The sequence below is a fragment of the Thunnus thynnus genome, chromosome 14 (assembly GCF_963924715.1).
Source record: "Thunnus thynnus chromosome 14, fThuThy2.1, whole genome shotgun sequence".
NCBI lineage: Eukaryota > Metazoa > Chordata > Actinopteri > Scombriformes > Scombridae > Thunnus > Thunnus thynnus.
In genome coordinates this window covers 22,999,356-23,023,665 of record NC_089530.1, presented here as the reverse complement: position 1 = coordinate 23,023,665, position 24,310 = coordinate 22,999,356, and the positions used below count along the sequence as shown (strand labels likewise).

At 40.2% G+C, this 24,310-nt stretch overlaps 2 protein-coding genes across 5 annotated transcripts in view; one reads left to right on the top strand and one right to left on the bottom strand.

Annotated features, from left to right (window-relative positions):
* Positions 1-9,930, bottom strand: part of atrnl1a (attractin-like 1a) — a 319,852-nt gene extending 309,922 nt beyond the window's left edge. Inside the window, exons 1-2 of one of the 3 annotated variants that reach the window (XM_067610633.1) lie at positions 9,148-9,930; positions 8,780-9,040 (exon numbers count right to left, since the gene is read on the bottom strand). In XM_067610633.1, coding sequence (XP_067466734.1) covers positions 8,780-9,024 — 245 coding nt within the window. In that variant the 5' untranslated portion in view covers positions 9,025-9,040; positions 9,148-9,930. Of the gene's footprint in view, positions 1-8,779 lie in introns of all 3 variants that reach the window. The other 2 variants (XM_067610631.1, XM_067610634.1) reach the window with 2 other exon arrangements.
* A 12,640-nt stretch (positions 9,931-22,570) lies between these two features.
* LOC137197304 (protein kinase C epsilon type-like) overlaps positions 22,571-24,310 on the top strand; it is a 97,746-nt gene continuing 96,006 nt past the window's right edge. For both annotated transcript variants that reach the window (XM_067610636.1, XM_067610635.1), the window contains exon 1: positions 22,571-23,702. In XM_067610636.1, the coding sequence (XP_067466737.1) occupies positions 23,355-23,702 (348 nt within the window). In that variant the 5' untranslated portion in view covers positions 22,571-23,354. The remainder of the gene's footprint in view (positions 23,703-24,310) is intronic.

Genomic DNA, 24,310 nt, shown 5'->3' with positions numbered 1-24,310 from the left:
CTGCTTGGCCCCTGTCTCTCTCACTAAAGCACCCATGTGGATGTTTTGTCCTTGAATGGCTTCGTTTCCCCTTTATCTTCAGGCATCACAAAGCCGGCAGGTTTATATTTAGATCCTTTTGTATCTGTGACCATCTATGCATGTTTGTAACTGTACTTTACAGTAAGCTTAATGTTTTGAGATATGATGTTTTTTTTTTTTTTAGAGGATTATTACTACTCAAGGCCTCTCCGAAGGCATTAAAATGTTTACATGTCACAGTTTGTGTTTCTCAGGAACCAACATCAGCCTCCAGGTTCTGTTTGTTTATAATATTGTGGGACGTCAATCAGGTGAATTTCTCTTCCTGCTTTCCCATGTGGGATGTTTGAGAGGGATTAATGTAAAAAGAGCTTTGAGAAAATGATTCCTACAGAAAACGGTGTGATGGTATGTAGCAGTGGTGTAAAGAAAACCTGAGTTAGATGCTAAAACTGCAGCTTAGCAAACTTTTTTTTTGGATTTAATTTAAATTAAATTGAGAGCAGCTGGAAGCGTTTATGTCTTAAAAAGGTAAACGTAAAACCTGCCTCTTAAGCCTGCTTTTGATTAAGAATGATTGATATAATAGGCATTATTTACTTTATTCATGTATTTTATTGTATTCATGTTGTAAAATGTCATTATTTTTTTAGTTTATTATTATTTTCTTCCCTCTGATTTTATTTGTCTGTTTTATATTGATTTTATCTAGTTCTTTAATCTAGTTTTTATTTCATTCTATTTTATTATTATTTGCATCATTTCAAATTTGGCCTCAAATTTTATAGTTTTTAAATCTACTTTACGTAATTACATTTTCATATTGTTTATTTCTGGTGTGCATCAGTCTCAAATTCTTTTACTGTTTACAGTCTACATTCGTCTTATTATTGGCTTGTCAGTCATCTGTGAAGCACTTTGTATTGCACTAACCTTACAAGATGTTATACCTCGCCATAGTAAAAGGGGAATCTGAAAAAAAACCTGGGAAGTGTTTTTTTTCCAGATAATAACAATCAAATAATAAAGAAATGAAAGTAAAGTAGTCAGTAGAAACCAGTAGTGAGTCACATCATTGATGGTTACTTCAGGATACAACCCTGTGCTCTTTCAGCCTTGTTTCATAGCAACCATTAAAGCTAACAAGTTAGCCGCCGTGATGCTAATGTAGGGAGGTTGATTTGTCCATTACAAAAAAGCTTCCTGTGTTTTGGTTTATTGTGAGGATAAAGGGAAAAAAAAGTCTTATAAGAGGCTGTGCATGATGTGATGTGCAAAATGGATAAATAATAGTGATAAATGATAACTAGCAGGTGCACAGTTGATATTAATTACCAACTATGCCCCCCCCACACACACACACCTCCTCACATACACCTCCTCACACACAATTACCAAGGAAGTACCTCCATATTGAATTCTGCAACTAACTAAAATTATCATTCAGTGCTAACGTTCAGCAGGAATGTGGGAAGCAGTGAGTCCTTTATATAGTGAGGCATGTGGCACGTTTGACTTTCATGAAGGAGGCCAGATCTCACTTCTTGGCTCTGACTTCCAATTAGGTTTTGGCTTTTAAACCCCAGCCTTGATCTTTTCCCCCGATCCTTAACCCTATCGTAGTTTTGCTGGCTAAAAAAAACATGACTGAATGTAAACCGAGGGTTTTCCAGAACAGTCTAATATCTGTGTTCTTGTCTGATGATTAGCCTGCTTATTTCCCAACATCAATGCTCATCAAAATTCCCAAAAATCAGATATCGTAATTGCTCCTTGGATTAGCAGATCCGACCTACTGTACCCTGACTACTTCCTGTCTGGTGTGTGTCAACTGACACTATGTTATGAGACGCTGCTGGTTTATTTTTTCCACACACACACACACACACACACACACACACAGACATCTACTGGTATGATATACTAATATATGTTGTGTTTGTAACATCAGCAGCAACTAACTGTGTAATTGTGGTTAAAATGAGAGTCACGACTATGTAACTCGAAGTGAGACCACAATAAGTTTCAAAATACTTCCACCGCACTTTATTTTTGTTTCACTTCCTCTTTTATTTTTATCTGACTGACAGTTACTGTACCTTCACTGCCACACTGTGTGTCACGCAACAATCGAGATAAAAGCCCCGAAGTCTCAACAAATAATGAATATTTGAAGAGTTAATTCCCCAAGATGTCTAACAAAGTCTAACAAATCTTACTCATCTTTCAAACCTCTACTTGTAGTTCTTAGATATGAAGTCCATGCGCTTTTCTGCTACTAACATTGTTAAAAGTCTCAACAGACATGATAAGGGATTCCCCCCGCGTTCATATTTCATAGTCAGATTCAATAAACCTACTTAACCCAGATCAAAACCGGAGCTCTAAAGCATCACTACAGTCCAGTCTGAGTTAACAGAAAGTTGCTGGCTCTAGCTTCCGACCAACAGGGGACAAGAATCATGACAGAAGTGATGTGAAGAGATGAAGGGGAACCATAATGGGCTCCAACGTCATGTAATAGGATTTCAGCGCCACCATAACATCTAAACTGCGGTCACAGCATTAGTAGACAGATTAAATCATGACATGAAGTGGAGGAGTTTAATCCAAAACTATAATCCCATTTTAGAAATAAAAATATATTACAGTATTTATATCTCTCTTTTTTTGATGGATAGATAGGTAGAACATTATTTTTATGCCAGTAACTCTAATGACTGACTCTCTCTGAGAGGTGGTAAATTTTTAAATCCCATCCTGCAGAGGCTTGTCTGCGCTAACAGTCGCCTCCGTCCATTTATCAGGCTCCTCTGTGATATATACAGCTTACTCGGCTCCAGTAGTCTGAGAGGCCGAACCCTCCGTTGTGGCTTCTGCACGCTGAGCTCTGGCTTTACAACAGCGAGTCGACAAAAGAGCCAGAGAAGATTTTTTTTTTATTTTATATTTTCTCTCCTCTATCAATTAGCACCATCAACATCCTTTTTCCAGAACCCGGCGCTGCATCTCTGTTGGGAGATAATGAGTCAAAATGTTTGATCAGTGTGAGTTCATTTCTCTGTGGCCTCCAGTGTTTCTGGCTGTCTGCACTTAGCATGCAAGAGACAAAGTGAGATCAATGCAGCGGTTTATTCTAGCAAACCTTGGGCAAATAGATTCACTTTGATGTGCCGCATTAGACAGTTTGCTGTTGAAACCGCCTAACGACACTGTAACGTCGGTCTACGAGTGTCTACGCGGCCTCCTCTCTCCTGTGAGGTTAATAAAGGATAAACAGGTAACCTATTTAGTCAGATGAACAGCTTCTACCAGAAAGTGTTGCTTCTCTGCTGTAGCCCTGAAGCTGCCTGGTAGTGTGCAGACTTAAACGTTTTTTTACAGCTGATTCTGACTTGAAAAGGCCCGAAGATGTGTGTGCAGCCACAAAATGTTCTTATTATAAAATTCTTGAATGGACATCTGATTTCAGTGTTCCAAAAATGTAAAAAAAAACTGCAAAGAATCCAACCACAAAAATGTTTGTGCACCTGCATGTGTGCTATAAACTGTTTTACAACTTCAGGCGCTTTGGACAGCTTTTGTTGGCCTTTCAAAGAGCTTAAAATGAACATTAACATTCAGAGTCAATGTCCAACAAGCTAAGGTGCAGGACTAGACGTGTGTTCACGTTCACGTAAGTTATATAAGAAGGAGACTTTAGCAGGAAAGCTAATGCGGGTTGTTGTTCAGACTCTGTGGCTCTTGTGTTGCGTAGCAGGATGCAATCAGGCTCAGTGTGACCGTCTGCTCTGCCTGTAATAGAACAAGACGTTATTGCTTTATGAAAAGATTTGATTTGCTGTATCAAAATAAGGACTCCAACTGTATTTAATTAAGATAATGTAAAAATAGGGGAAGCCATCATAAAATCAAAGAATTTAAAATATAAACTTCTCTCTTTCGGTTTCTGATTTTTGCTCAAAAGAGAACACAACTGATTTACAGAGCAGATGTTGCTCTTGTAGACAAGACAGTTTAACTTCAGCATTTATTTCTAAGTTCTTGTATCTGGATCAGCCTGAACGCGATATGCGTGTTAGTATGACTTGTTTGTTTGTGTGTGTTTTGTATGTGAGAACAAGCAAGACGTTATCTAGTCTGGACAAAGAAAGCAAGAGCAGCAGAGAAAAAAAACAAAGAGAGAGAGGGAGGGAACGCCATTGGAAAACAAAGGGTGAGACTGCAGACCAATATAACAACACGTACGACCAATACCTTCAATCAATAGACAAACAGAATCTACTCCCTATTTCTTCTTTATTGGATCTGTCTGTGTGGATATAAGACACAAGAGTGTGTATGTGTGTGTGTGTGTGTGTGTGTCCTGACCACCTCAACAGCAGCGTGATGACCACTGAGGTTTTTAGTATTGAGTATTTTCAGGGTACAGCAGTGATATTGAAGCACAGGTCCCTCTCTCTCTCTCTCTCTCTCTGCTCCACTGCTCTCCAGTCTGTCCTCACTAAGATACAGCTGATGCAGCCACAAGTACGGCCAAGCTTTTAGATAACAGGACTATTTGGGCAGCAGCTTTTCTGCAATATTGGTTGTTGATGGGGGAGATATCAACAACCATCCCCAAAACAGATCAGATGGATTAATGATAAACTGACTTTAATAAAAAAAAAAAAAGGCACAATAGAAACAGATATTCACAATAGAATATGTACTAAACTGTATGTATTTGCTTTCAGATCCATTTTCAATTAATTTCATTGCTCATATCCTAAATTTATATATGTTTAGCAAACCATCCATGTCACAAACATGTACATATTACTGTAATAGAGATGGAGACAGTTTGGCCAATTATTCACTGTACAACAACGTTCCCCTCAGATGGGCATTATTTAAAAAAAATGGATTTGGCTTCTTTTTGATGTGCATGATGTGATCATAATGTAAATTTAATGGGACCGGCCAGAGCTTCAGGGAAAGAGACTCTAATGTCATGTTCACATCATAAGGGATGGATGGAAGACATGAGGAAGATTCGGATATTTACAACTTGTTAACGGGCAACTCAAGATGGTTGAGTTCCACATGTAGAATCTTGGAAAAATATCAATTATAGCCACTTTAAGTAAGTTATATCAGAACATCTTAGATAGTAGTAATTACAATGAGGATGCTGACATGAATGCTATTGACAACTAAGAAAACAATGACAACGGTAACGGCGAATGCACAGCAGGCTGCACAACAAGAAAACAAACCAGGAAGAGAAAAAATTTGAACCCTTGATGTGAGAACAACAGAAAGGACAAAAGTTATTGTTCAGCTTGTCGGTGTAGTTCAACCAAACTGCATGGAGAACCTGTCGTCCACAGCTCCTTATCGAGCTCACTGTGTCTGCTGCTTCTTTTATCGTTCTTGAAGCCTTTTTTATCTTTAAATGAGTTACAACTAAACAAGGTCACAAAGATCTGTGGCCATTTCTGCTCCATCTGTGGCTGCTTCACTTTAAAAAGCCTTTAAGTGCTTTGCTGGTGTTGCGGAAAAATTCTGTTTTCCCATTAATTTGTGCTTCTCCTGACCTTAACGAGGCAAACAGTCATATTTGGGTTAACTCTGTGTGGTCAGTTGGCATTGTTAACAGTTTGACAGCATTCAGCCTCATAGATGAAATGATAACAGATCAGAAAATAGTGAAGAATTTGAAGATGTCAATCATGGAATTATTAATGGGAATTAGTATGTGGGCTGTCAGGGACTTCTCTTACCTCTATAGTAGGGAACACACTGGACATTTTTTTGAGATTTTTCTTTCAGCCTCTAATAGGTGTAACATTTCAATTTGCATTTTCCATTTTCCCAAACTAGTAAATAAGATCAAATTAGTAAAACTACACAAAACTGTTAAAACAAAAAACAAAAATTAGTAAAACTGTCCTCTCATTTAGGTTAAGATTCATTCTAATACCTATAATTTATGTCAAAGTTGACACCTTTGTTCATGCAAGTCAATTAAACTTTTATTTTTATATCCCAATATCACAAATCATAAAGTTGCCACAGGAGGCTTTTTAATCTGTACAGCAATACAACATCCTCTATACTTAGACCCTCGATTCAGGTGAGGAGAAACTACCCCCCAAAAAAAGACTTTAACAAGGGCAAAATGGAAGAAACCTTGGAAGAGAAAGTCAGGCGCGATTCTTCTTCCAGGACAGACAGACATGCAGAAAGCAAATTTATAGTATGGAAAAACAAGCGTCTTGTCTTTGAAAATGAGCTGATGCACCTCAAGAGGCTTTTCCTGCAAACAATACATCATATCAGACTGATAAATCTAGCGCTACATCATTTCACTGTGTGTGTGTGTGTGTGTGTGTGTGTGTGTGTGTCTGCAAGAACTACTCAGTATTAATGGACACTAACTTGCCACCAGGCAGCCACAAGAACATAAACACTCCCGTTTGGTATTGTTCGCCTGTTGTCCAGCCTACAGCCAATTCTGTTCGCTGCTCTCACAACAATCACATCGACTAAGAAATCGATACAATCCTCCAGAGAGTAAAGACCAGACTGAAGTCCTGCCATCTCTCAGTCCCATTCTCGTGCACACGGGGTTGTGGGTGATCCTGACAGGTAACGTCATCCTCTCTGGAGTGTATGAGGGGTGATTAGTGCCGAAGGGGAAAGGAGTTCAGAAAATGTGAGCGCTCTCTAAGGACGAGCTACCGGTGGAATTTAAGTGCTTTGAAGTGAGGTTCAACATTGCAGTGTGTCAGATTGGTGAAATATCAAAATGGACAACATACAGTGATCAAGGTAAAGGTCAAAGTGTGTTTCCAGGTGTTTTATATGTAAAAAGTAGTATAAAGCCTGGTGTCTCCAAGGGGAGCTGCATGAAATGTGATAAATAGAAAAAAGGTTACCAGACATTTGCAGCCTGCTCCTCATCTCTGCTGGAGGCTAACAGCTCCAGGCTACATTAATCGCTACTAGCATTACAGATCAGAATCTCTAGCTGTCAGTCCAGTTGCATTGTGGGGATTGTAGGCACCAGGCTTTGACAAGGTAGAAGAATGTGTGGAATGAAAAAAGACAACAACTCTGGTTCTGCTGCATTGATTTTGATCCTTTTTTAACTGTTCACGTGAGTCCAGAAATATAGAAATATAATTTTAAATCGATGCCGTATTCTTTGCTAATGACTTTAATATTAAGGTAGGTTATTCTGACAAAGGAGGAGGCAGTTTTTGACAGATAGAAGAGAAAAAAACACGAAAGACTCGATACAATAAGTGGCATTATTTACAAGCACAGCTGTAATGATTGTGGTCCTTTCTGTCTGTGACCAATGTCTGCCATGTGCATCATTTCCAAAACTCTTCTCACTTCTTATGCTAAGAATGCTGCAGTTTCAGTGTCATTGACTTCATCTGAATTTTAAATGGCCGGGGAGCAGCTATGCTTGCAAAGCTTAGCATGTTTGACTTTAATTTGCTGCTTGGAAATATGATGCAATGCAGCAAGATGAGTAGCTAATAACTGCCAAATCTGAAACAAAAAGTCACGTCACTTCAATAATTCAAATCAAAATAAACAATAACTGATAGTTTATGCTTTTCTTTGCAAAGTGTTTTAGCTGCAGGGGAGTGAGAACAGCTGAGTGAAGCAGCCAGACGGATGAAAACATCACAGTCCAAACCTTTTCTATTTCAGATTAACAGCCAAATAAGTTGTTTCAGAAAATATCAGAGGCAAATAATAAAGGGCACAGATCTCATTACAACTTGGGGTAACTTCAGGACTAAATAACGTGTTGCTGTCCTTTTTGCCATTAATAGTAGCTTAAAATATAGATTCATGAATCACCTTTAGGCCATCCCTATACATATTTACCTATTTTACAGAGCTGCTGGTGAAGTATTTGCTTCTTTACTCTCCAGCAGCAGCTTCTCACTTGTCACTAGACTCACTGAAGATGCAACTCAGACGTGCTACAGAGACGGATTCAAACGTCGTCCAATAGCAAGCAAAGGTATCAGGATGAAGTTAACCGCTAACTTCATTACTCAAATTCCCACTTAGTTAGTATATGCAACGGTTCAGAACACCAAGCAGGATACATAGAATATTGAATATATATTTTCAATTACATAGATTACTTATACATAAATAATTTATTGGGGAGAGGGGCAACTTAAGTTTTTAAGAAGGTGGAGGGGACTCGAGACCCCCCAACCTTCCCCCCCAACACTCGTATTTCAATGGAGTGTCTTGCACGTACTGTATATTTGTGTGTTCATACATATACTTGACCTACTCATGTAAGTTTGTGATATCGCCATCTGGAGATTTTTGCTTTTAATACAGTCAGACACAATTCAGCTTTAAAAATTTGTAAATAATAACTCAGCTAGATAAAGTGAGAGCCAATGTCTTGCTTTGCTGTGGCATTTATCGCCCCTCATACATTCTAGTAACAGCCAAGTGACATCTACAATACCTCACCTTATTGAGAATAAAGACAAACTTCCACTAATTCACTGAACCCAGAACAACAAGCTATTTTCATATTTGGCACAGTGAGATAACAGATATTAGACTGATATTACTATTACTGGAAGATTGAAGTCACCAGCCTGCTGTGGACAGCTTTGATGGAACCAAAGTGGACTTTGATCATACAAAAAACCAAATCTTAAAGGTCAGCTTTGAACTCCTAAAAGGCACGTGGCGGATGTCACATTACTCATCAACTTACTTGAATCTCCCCTGACAGTGCTGGCACTGATCCCCGACCCATCCGTGGTCACACACGCAGGTGCCGTTGCTGCACCTCCCTGAAAAGCAGGTTTTATCACACGACTTGGACACCGAGGAGGCTTCCGTGTGGAGCACGAGATGAAGCATCACAAATACTCCCAGGTATGTTTTCAAGACGTCCCGGGAGCTCCTTGTGGACGACTTGGTCCAGGTGCATAGATGTATCCCTCCAGCATCATCCATGATGGACGCGGAGTGTCTTTTTTTTTGAGAGAGAGAGAGAGAGAGAGGCAGTGAACTGTCACCTTACGCTGTGAGGTGATCTGTTGTCATCAGCAGGGGTGTCTGTAGGCTCAAATAGCCTACCTGTGACGCCTGTGGAAAACGGTAATTACGCACTGTCAGAACATGCCGAGCGGCGTGGAGCAAGCTGCGGGACAGGACAAAAGGATGAAACTTTGATGGAGGCAGTTTAAACCTTAAAAACGCTCTGAACGCATTTCCAATCGGACCCATCCGCTCTGAGCAACAAAAACATTATTAAAAAAAAAAAAAAAGCACGTTACGCGCTCTGCTGCGCGTCCGCACAAGTCTCCCAAATAACTTCCAGTCTGGTCAGCGATGTAAACACACGACCGTGACGGAATGCTTCAACGTCAAAAGACTGTAATCCGGGAGATGAAATACAAACACGGAGCTGTTTGTATGTGCGCCTCTTTGGCTGCTGGATCTGTTCCCAGACAAAGACGTGCCCTCTGCCCGGGTACGAGGAGGATGCGACAGCCGCAGCTCTCCCGGAGCGGTGCTTCTCTCTCTGTGTGCTGTGTCTGCTATCGCTCTCCCGTCCACACAGCTGGTTCCTGACGGGGAAACTCCTGCACAAAAGCCCCGAGCATGAGCAGTACGGCCACACGGTTAAAGGGGCAGTTCCCTTTAAATGTACAGTGCAGGCCTGCAGCACAGAGACAAAGGCAGTGACATTCGTCTGCAGCACGGTCTCAGTGTGTTCTCCTATTAACTGTTCAGCCCTCAGTCGGAGCTTTTAGTAGATGTTTAAAACCTCACAACAGCAGAACATAACGGTGATGGTGGCGGTGCGTTTTTATTATCATGCAGCCAACACAAAAGAAGTGCAACAGGAGCTTGAAGCATAATCAGATTATCAATATACTGTATGTATTTTGTACTGATGCGTTCAGGGGTTTTCCCATTAACGTAAATGATCCTATCTTGACTAAAGCCTTAATCTAATCTTTACCAAAATAATTTCTCATACATTTACAGATACATTCTATTTTTCTGATACATCTGCCAACATCACCATCAAATCCCAAAAGATTCCCTCAGATATTGTGATTTTGGGATGTTATTCAGCTTTACAAGCAATCAGGAATGACTTTCACTTAAATTACACTTGTCTAAAATTAATTAACTCAACTGCAGGATTCCATCACATTAATCATATATGTTATCAGTCCATCTATAGTTCTGCCATCCTGTCTTTCCATGCTGTATTTCTGTGATTTTGTCATCTGGTCTATTCTCTACACACATCTTTTGCTTCCAGGTCCCATTAAAGTTTTTTGGGGGGGAGTTTTTCCTTGTCTGATAAGGATAGAGGATGTTGTATTGCTGTACAGATTGTAAAGCCCCCTGAGGGCAAATTTGTGATTTGTGATATAAGGATATATAAATAAAAATCGACATGACTTCCGCAAAACTCAGCCTAAAGGTGTTGTAGCATCGATTTCATTCATGTAGTTTGACAAAATGAGAAAGTTGTAGCAGTCACAGTGTAAAGGGGGTGTGTCAGGCTCATCAGTCTTGTTATTGGTCTAATTTGGTGTTTCTTTAAAGATAAAGATGAATGGCTGTCATCAAAAATTAAAAAAGAGCATACATTAATCATTTGCACTTGTCTGATGCAAATGACGTCCATTTGCATAATACAGTATGTCAGTGGAGCACTTTGTGATGTATCTTTAAAAACAAAATATGTCCTTTGTGCAATCAAAGGGCAGAATTAGCTCCACTGGTCATTATTGATTAATCTGTCGAATACTTTCTCAATTAGTCATTGGTGAAAAATATTGATCACCTTTCCTAAAGCCCAAGATGCAACCTAGATTCAGTTTTTTAGAGAGGACTAAAGAAATCAGAAAATATTGACATTTAAGAAGCTGGAACCAGAGAATTTCAGCATTTGTCCTTAAAAAAAAAATACTCAAAACCACGAAATTGAATAATCAGTTAATCGACTATTGGTTGGAGCTCTATTGGCCATCATCCCTGGGGCTGCCAGTTCAGTGCCTTGCTCAAAAGCACTTCAGCAGCAAAGTTCTTCTCACTTTTCATGCCACCTGTAGTAATAGTTTTTACTGTTCTCTAGATACTCCAAAAACTCTTAAAAATCCTGAGCTAAATTACCATTTCTCAATGTCTTTCTGCCAAATTCCAGCACTGGATATTTGTTCTTCAAGGTCGGGTAAGTACAACAGTAATGTCAAAATCCAATTTTGTTACCCAGCCAACAGAAAAAATGTTGGACACTCACACAAAGTAATTCTCTCTCTTTCTCTCTCTCATACACACTCTCACACACATCATGAGAACGGTTAACCGCAGGGAATGATAGCTAATAAAACTGCAGCAAAATGATAATTTCTGCCGGAGCAATTGCTACGAGACAATTTTGGAGACAGCATTATCAGTATTCTCACTAAATCCATGACAGCGAGGTCTGCTCAAATATTATCTATTCATCACCAGCTGGGAACAGTAAAATATCTGAATGCCTACAGTGGCTGCTGGTGTCCAGATTGCTCAGATTTTGTAGAGATCAATCAGTGATGAATGGACAAGTAATTACTTGAGTTAAAAAATGATTTGCTTAAATCAGAAAACCTCTTTATTTATGACCTGAGTTTTATTTGCCTGGATTCATGAGGTGATTCAGAGACAGATACAACAGGAACATTAAAACCAGACTGACAGAGCGGAGGCCTAATTCCCCAAATTGTCTTTCTGATTTATAACTTTATCTCACTCTCAAGGCTTTAAAGACACAAAGATATTCTTAGGAGCCAAGTGGTGCTTTTTGGAAAACAAAGCCAAGATTTGCATCTGTGCTCCCTGAGGGCTCACAAAAACATCCAGTGAGCCAGAGGACAATAATCCTGCAACCAAAAGATAGACTCATCTCAGGCAAGACATCAGCCTGCTGCAGAGGGATGAGGAGAATCACAAGATCTTACCTTGAAATACTGATTTCAACAGTTACGTGTCCAGGTAGCAAGTGATGTTTCACAAGGTGAGTGTGAACTTCTGCAGTCACAGCTGCTCAAGGATACACTCCATTACATCAACCAATATCACTCCAAATCCTAAAGATTTCCTCCCAGCTCCCTGTTGATGTTGTGAAACTGGACACAGCTGTGTACATTACTCACAGTTCAATTTCGAAACATCAAGAGCGAGCACGGGGGAGGAAATTTTGGGGATTTTTTGTTGATGGTGCGATTGGGCGCTACAACAAAATCAAAGGTGCATTTATATACTTTCTGTTTTTGGTTAGGCTAGGGTGTTGATTAATGTTTAATTTACTAAAAGCTCTACAAAGATTGTATTGTGAACAGGATTGCTCACAGTGAGAGAATTATCACCCGACTCTGCAGCTCCTTTCTCTCTCTCTCTCTCTCTCTCTCTCTCTCTCTCTCTCTCTCTCTCTCTCTCTCTCTCTCTTTCAGCTCCTAGTTTTTGTTTTACAGCATATTTACAGCCTAGTCCAGTCTCAATGCTGTCATTAGCTAAGTTTTCAGTTTTGGTTTTCAGCCAACAAGCTCTGATAAACTCGCTGTGCACTACCTGCTCAGCACCAAACAACAGACTAGATTGATGAAGAAAGTAGAACATCTAGCAGCTAAAGAGCCAGATATTTCTCTCAGGAGCTGGTGGAGAGCAAAAAGGAGCAACAAGGAGAGTGAATGTTGAACTTCAAACATCCATCAGGAGGACACAAACACAACTCCGAGTGAATGCTAATGTTGCTACATTTGCTGGATGTATAAATAGGTAATAGTTTGCTAACATGTTAGCCATAACCACCTTTATGTCAGGGTTGTGTGTCTGTTAGCTAGTTAAGGGGTTCTTCTGCCCCCTAGTGGGCAGAAATACATGAGTGCAACTTTAAATGAACTTGATTAAATCCATACTGGTGTCAGTTTGTGCCTCTGAAGTAATCATATGTTCAACTCTTTGCAAAGTCCTGAATGTCAGTCATCAAAGCACAAGTCTCCAATGTGAAAATACTGGTGTAATATTATTTTCCTGGTTTTATAAGTCCTTATTCTTAAATGACCGGTATGCTAGTTGACAAAATGATCTCACCTCAAGGTGCATTTGGTAGCTATTCTTGAGGTTTTGATCATTCCACATGATCTTCGTCAGCAGACAGAGTTTGCCCAGTTGTTGTGAGCTTCTTGATGTTCAAATTTCTGTTTTTTCTTAACATTAGTCATGTTGGTTTTAAAGTTGAGTTTCAAAGTTCATTCTTTACCTCAGAAGCCGTTTTTTTCAGGTCAGACAAGGTCAAGAATGAACTTTGAGACTTGAGTCATACAACCGTCAGCTCTGCGGTTAAGGTTTGGTTAAGTTTAGGCGAGTAAAACGTCTGGGTTAAAGCTGGGAAAAGATCATCAGGGGTGCAAGACAGCAAAAACTGCAGAGTCCTGAGTCATAGTCGCTATTTTTGAGATAAACTCTAAAAAGATGGTTTTGAGAAAAAGATAAATGGACGAATCAAGAGTGTCCACAGAGACTGCGGGTGTTCAGTCTGTACAACAAATCAGGGAGAGTTTTGACAGTTAAAAAAGATCCATCTTCATCACCCATATATGATTAAGACTGATTCTATTTTCATGGGTTTGTCATTTCATACACGGCACATTAATCTACAATATATTTTATATCTGCTTTTATATGAGAAGCCATCCAAATTCATCTCTGGTCGCTTGCATCATTTATTGCTTATCTTATAGTTGTGAATCACATTTAGCTTGCCAAATAACTTTGCTTGATTCTTATTTAGATTCTATATTATCTGACTACAGCAGGGATTCTGGCAGCCAGCCACTCCTTGAGGAAAACAGCTGGTTTATTGCAGGCTGGCTTTTGCTTTCTACACCCCTCCTGGGACACACGGCACCACCTCCTGCGCTCCAAGGTGCACCTTGCAGCCTCTGATGCCGCTGCTGCTGACATACACTTCTTTCTTTGCCCTAATTTCACAGCTCTTTTTGCTAGCAACAAGACCATCTGCCTTGCCTCTAAATTAGGGAGAGTATTTATCAAATGTCTTGTGATGGGAATACTGATCCGGGTTCTGCTTTGCCTTGCAAGTCGAGATAAATGACAAGGTCAAGGATATGGAGATATGCACCTTTTCACATCAATATTCATTATCCTTCTGCTGGGATATGGGTTAGAAAATTAATTGTAAAACTTTGCTGTCACAAGTGTCACTGTAATGAGACATTGTGCAGTAAGAAGGTCTTTTCTGTCATTTTAACTTTGCTCACACCCAGATATGTTCATCTCAGGTGATGTTTCTGACTAAATAGGTGAGAATAAAAGTCATCAGCTCCTTTTTATCTGTTCTCCTTTGACATTTCCTGTGGGAAAAGCCCTGACAAACACAAGCTGCTGACTGCGTGCACAAATCTGCTAGTTTAAAGCTCCGAGGGACAGCAAACAGTGGTATTAAACCTCACTCTTAGCCTGTGGGAAATTGGTTTGGCTTGTTGTTATTCCTGCTGCTTGAGTTGAATCCTATTATAGATCGTTTTTAACCTCCCCCTAAGGGCCAAAGTAGGAATATTGATTGGCTTACACAAAGAACCAACTGTGAGGAAAATGAAAAAGAAAAAAAAAAAACAACTAATATTGATTTTGGACAGTTTGTCTATAATTAAACAGCGGAATAACTAACTGCACCGGAGGGACATGGGTGAATGAGGATGATGAGGGTATGCAGGATTCAGAGCAGGTACATCATAGAACGTCTGCCCATATTATTGTCTTTCGCTGACAGCTGCATGGTGTTTAATAGAGCAGATGTGCCATAAAACATGCGCGTAAAGACTGCAAATTGAATGCCATTATGGCCATTTTACTAAGACAAGAAGAAAGAACACACACACACTAAAACATGCACAGATGTAGAGTGAGTGCATGGAGAGAGAGTCAATGGATGGCAGAATGAAAGGAGAATTAAACAGGCCTTGGGAAAAGATTACAAAAAGATTATAAATTTTGCTTGATGTTTGGCGACCCCTGCTGTTAAAAAGCTGAACATGCAACTACAACGATCAGATCCTATTCAAGGACAGGGTCACAGTTTTTCAAGTGTGTCTTAAGACAACAGTCAGGAGTCCATATGAACAGTGAAAGAGGTTTTCCTCACTGTAATCATTCCTCCTGTTCATACTGGATATTAAAAGATCCCCTTCAAATGTGCTTTCAATGTAAGTGATGGAGGCCAAAATCCACAGTGTGTCCACACAATTATTTTGTGCAAAAAATGCATTTAAAAGATTATCTGAAGCTTATTTGAGTCTTCAGCAGTCTGAGTTAGTCATATCAAGTGGATGTCTGACACATTTACAGTCTTTTTAGCATCGAATTCCCTCTTTGTGTTTCCTCAGACAGTGTTTCCCTGTTGAGCTGCGGTGGAAGTATAGTAACAAAAAGAGGAACTTTGGCACTAAAAAGACTGTAACGTTGAAAGATATCTACTTGATTTGACTCATTTGGATGCTGAAGCTTCATATTAGCTTCAGATAAACTTTGAAATACATTTTTGCACAGAAGGAGGACTGTGGATTTTGTCCCCCATCACTTAGATTGTAAGTGCATTATAAAGGGATCTTCTAATGGTCAGTATGAACAGGAGGAATGATTACAGTGAGAAAAACCTATTTCAATGTTCACTGGGGCTCCTGACCTTTGTTTTAGGACAAACTTGAAAAATGTACATTTTTTTAAGATTCCTTTAAGATCCATCTGACATTTAATTCACAGCAAAATATAGTTTGAGGTTCATTATTGACTTTGGAAAAAGGAGACAATGAATCTGACAGTAAAATCTCAGAACTAGGTTCACTTAGGAGATTGGTTTTTAGCTTTCTTCCCTTGACCCTCATCAGCAGATGGAGTTTGCTCAGTATTGCTTTTTTAAACATCTTTATTCAATCAGGTAGTCTCATTGAGATTTAGATATCTTTTTCAGGAGAGACCTGAGAACATAAAACATTCATAATCAGACAAGAACACAATCAGCAAACAGAAACAACACAAATAAGGTCAGACAGTCACAATAAAAACAGTATTAATAAAAACTGAATTGGAGAAGGAAGTTGTGCTTCAACGATGTGATTCTCAGTTGAGTGCTGAACCCAAGATTCAGTGAGCATATTCCAAAAATATGAAAAGGTTGCTCATTGGTCACTCATTAGTTTGTGAACTGCCATTTTGAAGCCTCATGTTTAGCGATTTGACTGTCGCCATCTTGGATTTGACCATCACCATCTTTGATTTTTGGAGCCAGAAGTGACCATATTTGGACAAGAGGGTGGAGCTGACCCTAGCACTAGCCACTAGTTTGGTTAGCATGGTGCATTTACAGTCTGTGATAATGCTAATGCTAATTTTCACCAGTGAAAAACAGGCCTAAAACCATAAAGAAAAATGTTCTCACCAGAAAAACTGAAGAGCCAACACCTCAGAGGGTCTTCTAGTACAACCTGATGCTGAACATGACTTTTTAGGCCACCAAAAAGTTACAACTAACTTTAATAAACTGAAAACACACTGTGAAATAGCAACAGCTACACCTATACCCTGTGAATCTGGGGTTACGCCATGGTCAGGTTACATAATCAACGTTGTCACCATGATAGCGACTTGTCAATCACAAGGTGGCCATGCCCTAAAGCATGTCCTGCTTTATTTTACTCTAAATGGCACCATACATCATGCTGTATTGAAGAAGACTTGAAACTAGTGATTGAGATCATAAATTCATCAGGAAACAGTTTACTGAGGTAAATCAAGTGAGAAGTAGGGTCATATTCTCATAGACTTTAATACAAGCAGATCAACATTACAATCTCTGTGCTGAAAAGTGTAAGCATTTTTCTATTGTGATATGAGCCAAATAAAGAAGTGAAATGTTAGTATTTTGTCCTCCTTGACTGGGAAATTTGAGATATGCCACCTTTTCATATTTTTGGAACATATTAATAAAAACTGTTACAAGAGTCATAAAAAACATCACATAAAACAGTTTTAAAGTCTCCAAAGGGAATGAAAGAAACTAGGCAACTTTCCTAGGAATAAAAGGGGCCCTGACACCAACGCTGTATCCAGTTCTCTTATTACACCCATGGTGTATACTAAATGCCAACAACTCCATCAAGCTGCCATAGTAATTATGACCCACAGAAGAAACACAGTTCAGATGACGTCTATACAAGGTGACAGATTTCAGTGTTAGGAGGAGGTGGACTGGGTGGATGGCTAGATACATAGGATGGCAAAAAGTGGACTTAGCTGCAGGAGACCACTATTCTCTTCCCGCCTCCAACTGCGAGTGTCACATTTCCAACCACAAATCAGGACGGTTTTTAAAAAACCATGATTGTCGTAGTGTTTACTGTTGCCATGATGACGGAGGTTGCCTTACTCTAAGGAAGTAGTACAATTTGTTTCTATCCAAAGCAACAAACATCTGAGAGCTGATACAACATGATTAAGTGCCATAAAGCTAAGTCTGAGTCCAAAAGGATGTAGATGCCAACAGGTGGTGCATAGAGTACATACATTGCATAGAAGCCTCTACCTTCAGTCCATCAAGTACAGAGGTGTCTTCTCCTAAAGATTGAGACTCTGCAGATCAAACAGAGTTTGGTAACTCGTTTCACCACCGGGGAACTAGAAGAGTCCAGCTAGTGACTTAGGGCCCTGTTGTGGTGTCGGTACCAGGCGCCTTTCATTGGCAGAGTGTAGTGTGTAGTGAGTGGAAGGGAGTGTAGACATGAATAAGGGAGTTCAAGTAGGCAGGAGCTGTTCTAGTTGTTTGTTTTGTAAGTGAGAAAGTTTTAACTCGCACCATGTTTCAAGTGATCATTTTAACCCAAACTATGATCCTTCTTTCACCCTAACCAAGTGGTTTTTGTGCCTAAACCTAACCAGACCTTAACCACAGCGTTGTCACATCATAAAATATTTTTAACAGTGATGTGTAACAGTTTTGGAAAGTACAGACAAATGATGTTGTCCTGCTGATTACTGCCAATAGAGGTGCCAGATTATGAAACGCTACACATGTTTACTTTTCACACCTTGGTGAGGCAAAATGTGACACCCACATGGTAGACTGGCGGGTGTATTACATGTTTTGGCGTGATACCAGGTTGCATGGTTGCAGTGCAAGGATGTGATGTATGATACTGAAAAAAGTCCACCTACCAATGAAGGCCACAATATATGACTAAAAGCTCTGGGAATAATATTGCAGTAATGATTCTTGTGCTATTATTCTTGTCGGATTAAATCAATTCCAAGTATCAATCATTAAAAAATGTTTTATCTGTAAGTGTAAAAGTATGAAACTGTTCCTGTATATGGAAAAAATAAACTGTCTTTTGTTCTCTCGGTTATTATTCCCTTCTGTGGAGAACTTCATCTTTGATTCATAAAAAGGTTTTTTCCTTCCATTCCTGCAGCTGTTAAAAGTGGAAAAAAAATGTTCCTTTCATTCTTCAGAACAGTTATTTTCCTGCAGCCACTTGGATGTTGCTGTCCTGTAGTGTGACCATAGTTACAGTTGAGATGATGACTAAATCCCATCCATCGCTGCCAAGCCATGTTTGTTTGATTTAGACCCGGCTGAGTGAGAGGGGAGAGAAGAGAGGGCAGGACGTGGCCGGTGTCCAGGGGATTTCCTCTGTCTGTGATTGATTCTTATCTGCGGAGCTCAGAGACACGTCGGCTCATGTGCTTAATGAGAAAACAAGGTGGAAAAATGAGACAGAAGGATATTGTTGCTTTCAAATAGGCTAATCCATTACTGTGACCTCTGCAGGCCTACAGGAATATTGTTTCTCCCAAAGGCTGAAGAAAAATTCTGGGCTCCTTGTATAAAAATGAAGCTTTTCATTCACTTTTTCTGCATTAGGAGGGTAAAACTACGCTTTTTAAGATTATAAACTTAAGAAGTGATTTGAATTTCCTCTAAATTTACACTAGAGGGCCCTCTTCCTTTTGAGTTTGAGCTTTTGGTTGCTGTCTGTCTGTTGCTACATGCTACAGCTTGTGTTTTTTTTCTGGCATTTTAACTTGTCAAACACAAGTGTAATGAATAACATTAGTAATGGCTAACTGGAACGAAGCCAGCGTTAATGTTCTTAGTTCCACCTGTGCTTTCCCTGCTGTGACAAGTCAATGTGTCTACTATGGAAAAGGTCTGTTATAGTCACTGAGTGTGTTTACATGCTTATTAGTATCCTGGTTGTGATCAGGTTTTCGGTTTTTATGTGTTGCACACATAAACATCGTATCCCTGGTTTCAGAAGCCTGGAGTACTTCAATAGAAACCAGAATACTGTGGCATGTAAACACGTGATCCAGGTTTCTCATCGCTCTCTGTTGGTAGAGAAATGAGCAGCTGAGATGATGAAGAGTCAAGACACAACTGGACGCTGATGATAAGAAACCTGGATACTGTTATGTTACGTCATGCATGCAGGGATATAAATAACCAGATTTTCACGTTCCATGTAAATGCCATATCCTGAATATGATCAAAACCAGGAAAAGACTCAAAACCAGGATACTCATGTGCACGTAAACGTACATTTTTATCCTCTGAGCAGAGAAGCGATCAAGACAAACCTGAAATATCAGAAGATTTTAGATCTTTAATGTAGTTTTAATCCTACATGTCTGTATTTTCCCTCTGTCAGGTGCTTCCTCACTAGGAAAAGAATATCAAACCAAAACCTTTCCACAAATTGGAGAAATGGAGAGAGTCGAGCTTGTTTATTATCATGATGAAGCTGATGTTGTCATCTAAACTCTCTATTGCATTATTATTATGATTTAATTGCATTATATTATTGATTTAAACTTTTTTTTCTGTATTTCTTTATCACAGTCCAACAAATAAACCAGAAACTTCTGTGTTCACGTGAATTTTTTTGCAGCAGTACTGTATGTACCATTAAAATGTGTATGATTTCTCATGTCACTGCCATTTTTAGGCCTTTTTGAGTGAAGTTTGTCAATTTTGCAGTTGGTACAGGAGTTGTTTTAGGTTTAAAGTATAGGTTTTACAATTTTTCAAGTCCAAATGAACATTGAAACGTGTTTTTCTTGCTGTAATCAAGACCATTAGAAGATCCCTTCATAATGCACTTACAATGTAAGTGATGGCAGGACAAAATCCACACTCCTCCTTCTGTGCAAAAAAGTAATTAAAAGTTTATCTGAAGCTAATATGAAGCTTCAGCCTCCAAATGAGTCAAATCAATTAGATATCTTTCAACGTTACAGTCTTTTTAGTGCCAAAGTCCCTCTTTTTGTTACTATACTTCCACCGCAGCTCAACAGGGAAACACTGTCCGTGGAAACACAAAGAGGAGAATTTCATGCTAAAAAGACTGTAAATGTGTCAGATATCCTCTTGATATGAATAACTCAGACTGCTGAAGCCTCACATTATTCAATTCATGATCCTTTTTGTAAAGTGTCTTTGAGTACCTTGAAAAGTGCTCTACAAATAGAATGTATCATTATTATTAATATTATATAAGCTTCGGATAAACTTAAAGGACTGTGTGGACACACTGTGGATTTTGGCCTCCATCACTTCCACTGAAAGCATATTTGAAGGATCTTTTAATATCCAGTATGAACAGGAGGAATGATTACAGCGAGGAAAACCTCTTTCACCGCTCATAAGGACACTTGAATTTTTGTCAACCCGTCCTGTAAAATGCTAAAGATTGACCAGGAGGGGTCAGCAGTGTTCAAGATTTAAAAGTGTTGAATTCTAACTACTGGATGCTGTGAAGTGACTTCACACCCATCCTTGTAGCTGACAGGCATGACTGTGTTACATAATGTGCACTAACATTTCACTAATATAGTGTATTAAAAATGCATCTATCCACTTTTATAGTCATCTTATTTGGTAAGTACAGCACTCCATATCTTATATCTTAGATATCATAGATTTGTTTGCAGATTGCCGGGACTTCTTATGTGCAGATTTTACATTATCTTGAACTCCAGCTGAAATTAGGGGATTTTAAGTCATTCTGTGTGTGATGATGACATGTTGTGACCCATTTTGTAATTACACGTGTATAAAAATAAAGGTCATGGACATGTGAAAAATAAAACTGATAAAGTAATTCTATAGAGCTGTTTAACAAGGATCGCAAAGTACGTTTGAGCTGTACTCGTGATGTGTTGTTGAATTGGATTTTTTTCCCCCTGTAAGCTGCTTGAATGCAGATAATGACAGCACGCTGTGCAGATAAATGCACCGTTTCTTTGTGTAAAATGTGAATCGCTGTCGGCCTTGAGCTGCAGCTGTCAGGTACAATATGTTCCTGCACTAATATCACTAAAGACACATTCCTGTATAGACATCAGTGAGTCTGCTCGGCAGACGTTTGACCCTTCATCAAGATTCACCTTACAAATAAATCACATTTTTGCTGTTTGTCCCCCAGAGAAACACACACATTTTATATACATGGATGCATTTTTCTGTGCATATGAAATATGAAATGTCACATTGCATGGCAGACTATTTGATTTTAACCTGATGGGAATTCAAAACAGATTTGACAGTACGGCAAAGAAAAAGGTGAACATGCAGTATTTTTAATATAACCTTTTTTAAGATTCGTGTTGTAATGCTTTTGAGAGATCCCTGGTAAAGATTCCTGTCTTGAAACACAGTCTCTGCAGGTGCAGAATATTACTCCCAACAACACAAACTCACACACCACAACTGGAAGAGTCAGATGTTGAGTTTTACAGGCAAAAATATGCAGAAATTAACTGAGAGTTGGCTGTTTAAGGAGATTTTTTTTTCTGTTGTGGACACACACTGCTGCACACAGCATGGTCATGTGGCTAAAAGGTAATATGCAATCATCTCTTTGAAATTCCTAGCATGCCTCACATATCCCTGCATTCATCCCCTAAGGTCCCATCTTTTATGGAGTTGGCCATTGGTTTTTATTGAGTGGATGAATGTTCATATTTCTGCACCTGGACTTACAGCAGAAGGGAGGGGAGGGGAAGGGGGGACAGTTGGCTCACATCCAGATTTCACAGTGAATGTGTTTTTTTTTTCAGCCTTTATTTCTCTGCAGAAAATGCACTGCGCACCTGTTTTCCTGTATTTCCAACAGTTTCACATGCACAGCTATATAGGAGCTGCAGCAATGTGCAACTCGGCTTCTTTTGCAGCTCCACCTGGGCTGTGAAGAAGTCTTGCTCAAGGGCACCTTGGTGTAATGCAAAGCGTTTTTATTTCTCCACTTTCTCCACTTGTGTATTAACCCAAACCGCCCCCTCCTCTCTCCTCTCTCCAGCCCTGCTGCTCCCAAACACCTCCCTAGTCTGGGTTGCGTCGCACTCCCCCGTCTGTCACACCAGGCTCCGAGAAATCTGACGTGTTTTTCGCATTTCCTGCACCACAGTGAGACGGAGACAGAGTGCGGTGTCGGCGGGAGGCAGCCAGAGGTATGTCCACGGGAAGCAGTGGATGAAACCAGGCTGTGCACCGAGCAGCAGCAGCAGGAACTCCCGTTTACCTTCAGCCTACCTTACTACCTACATACCTACTTACCGCCTGAATCTCTGCCCTCCCCTCCGCCCCTGCTGCGGTTGTTTCCAGCCGCTGTCTGGTCGCAGCGGTCCGGCTCGAACATCCCCGATGCGCCGCGGCGGCATCTGGAGCCTCCCACCCTCCACACGGTGCAATGCAACACGGGCTACCGCTTCCTTAGAGCCCCGCCACAGCTAACGGACTTTTTTTTTAACACCTCGGGAGGTAAAAAAAAAAAAAAAAAAGAAAACATGACACACCGAGTCACATCTGGGGCCTTTACTCGTATGTTGTGTGCGTATTCGCGGTTGTTGGTAGCTGTGCATGTTTCTTCCGTGCACTCCCGGGGTTAACGGTCGTTTCTCGGCTTTATCTTTGGGAGGGTGTATGGGCGAATTTGTAGCATTTTTCGACAAGTGTAGACGGTTCAAGGAAAGGCCGAAAAGCTACTTAGACCAAAAGGTTTAAAGAGGCTCCACAGTAGAAGTAGACGTGGTGCGTTTTCTCCGTCATATTCAGGAGTACAGTCTCTGCCTGGAGGAGCACCGGTTGAACAGAGCAGTTATTCAGTAAAAGGAGTTCAGTTTTGGAAGTGGTTTAGGGAGAACAGTAGGGTGGGTTCATCGTAAACAAAGCCACAGCTGAAGTGGGACAGTTTCACCGCGCCATGGTGGTCTTCAACGGGCAGCTGAAGATCAAGATCCGCGAGGCGCTGGACCTCAAACCGACGGCTTGGTCCCTGCGTCACGCCGTCGGCCCCAAAACCCAGACCTTCCTCCTGGACACGTACATCGCCCTGAACGTGGACGACTCACGCGTGGGCCAGACCTGCACCAAGCAGAAGAACAACAGCCCCACGTGGAACGATGAGTTCACCACGGAGGTGCACGACGGACGCACCATAGAGCTGTCCGTCTTCCACGACGCGCCCATCGGTTACGACGACTTCGTGGCCAACTGTAGCATCCAGTTTGAGGACATCCTGCACAACGGCAGCAAACACTTCGAGGACTGGGTAAGATGTAAACACTGAAGCACACACACACACACACACACACACACACACACACACACACACACACACACTCAGAGGGCCAGCTGGTGGAAAAAACACCCAAGCCAATTATTTCAATAAAGGTACCACAGTGGAACAGTACTCCATTATAAGGCTGCGACCAACAAGTATTTCTATTATGGCTAAATTTAATTATTTTGTCAATACATTTCATATTTATTTCCAGAGACAACCCTTGAAATTGTGTCACTTTACAACAAATCCTCACATTTGAGCATGGCCAGAATAAAGTGCTAGGAGACCCTGGGACAAATATAAGTTTTTTTGCCGTCACTTTTGAGGAATATGCACAACCTGTATAAGATATAAACAAAAATATAGTCTGAAAAAGCCATATTTCGACACAGAGTCCCTCTATAAGGGAGGACTGCAATGTTAGCTAATAATGCTAATAATGTAGGACCCGTCTTATCTAATATTGTACTGTGGTGGACACATATTCCAAAACAAGTCTGCAATTATGTACAAAAACCTTGACACACAGTGAATTGAGGCTTCTGGGCTCCCTGGGGATCTGGCTGGTTGGTAACCAAGTGCATCCGTGCAGC